The 587-nt window shown below is 69.3% G+C and overlaps 1 protein-coding gene across 1 annotated transcript in view; it reads left to right on the forward strand.

Annotated features, from left to right (window-relative positions):
* Nucleotides 1-560, forward strand: part of MNEG_13926 (amidophosphoribosyltransferase) — a gene marked incomplete at both ends in the record, with an annotated part of 2,185 nt that extends 1,625 nt beyond the window's left edge. The window contains one exon of the mRNA XM_014037602.1: nucleotides 415-560. Coding sequence (XP_013893056.1) covers nucleotides 415-560 — 146 coding nt within the window. The remainder of the gene's footprint in view (nucleotides 1-414) is intronic.
* Between the last annotated feature and the right edge of the window lie 27 nt (nucleotides 561-587).

Below are 587 nucleotides of genomic sequence, written 5' to 3' on the forward strand. Positions count from 1 at the left end.
GGTGCAGAGGGCTCGAGGGGCGGTGGTGGGGGAGAAGCAATAGGGGGTGTTGCAGGCCTCGCAGAGGGGCTTCCCCAAGGGCAAAGGCGAGGGCCCGGGGGGGAGGGGTGGGGGCGCTTCTGGCACGGATGATGGGGCGTCGGCGCGCGGCGCCTTCATCCGTGCGTGCGGGGGATGGGGGTACGCGAAGTCGGGTGAGGCGTGGCGGCGCGGCTGGACGGGAGGCCCGCTGTACATTTGCCACACACCGGGACGGCCGGCCCTAGTCGTTCGCGCTATGCTTCGACCCCCCGGACGCCCCCTTGACCATCACTAGACGAATGGCACCCGTGCGCGCATTAGTTGTGAGCATCCGTCCCCGTTGCTCCATCCCACCCGCCGCGTCCCTGCGTCCCGCCTCCTGAACCCCCTCAGGCCAGGTCGGCATCGGGCACGTGCGGTACCCGACAGCCGGCAGCAGCAGCGCGCAGGAGGCGCAGCCGTTCTTCGTGAACAGCCCCCTGGGGATATACCTCATCCACAACGGCAACCTCACAAACACGGGTGGGTTAGGGGGCTGAGTTGACGGGGGTGGCTGTAGGGGAGGC

The sequence above is a fragment of the Monoraphidium neglectum genome, assembly GCF_000611645.1.
Source record: "Monoraphidium neglectum strain SAG 48.87 unplaced genomic scaffold scaffold04137, whole genome shotgun sequence".
NCBI classification, from domain to species: Eukaryota; Viridiplantae; Chlorophyta; class Chlorophyceae; order Sphaeropleales; family Selenastraceae; genus Monoraphidium; species Monoraphidium neglectum.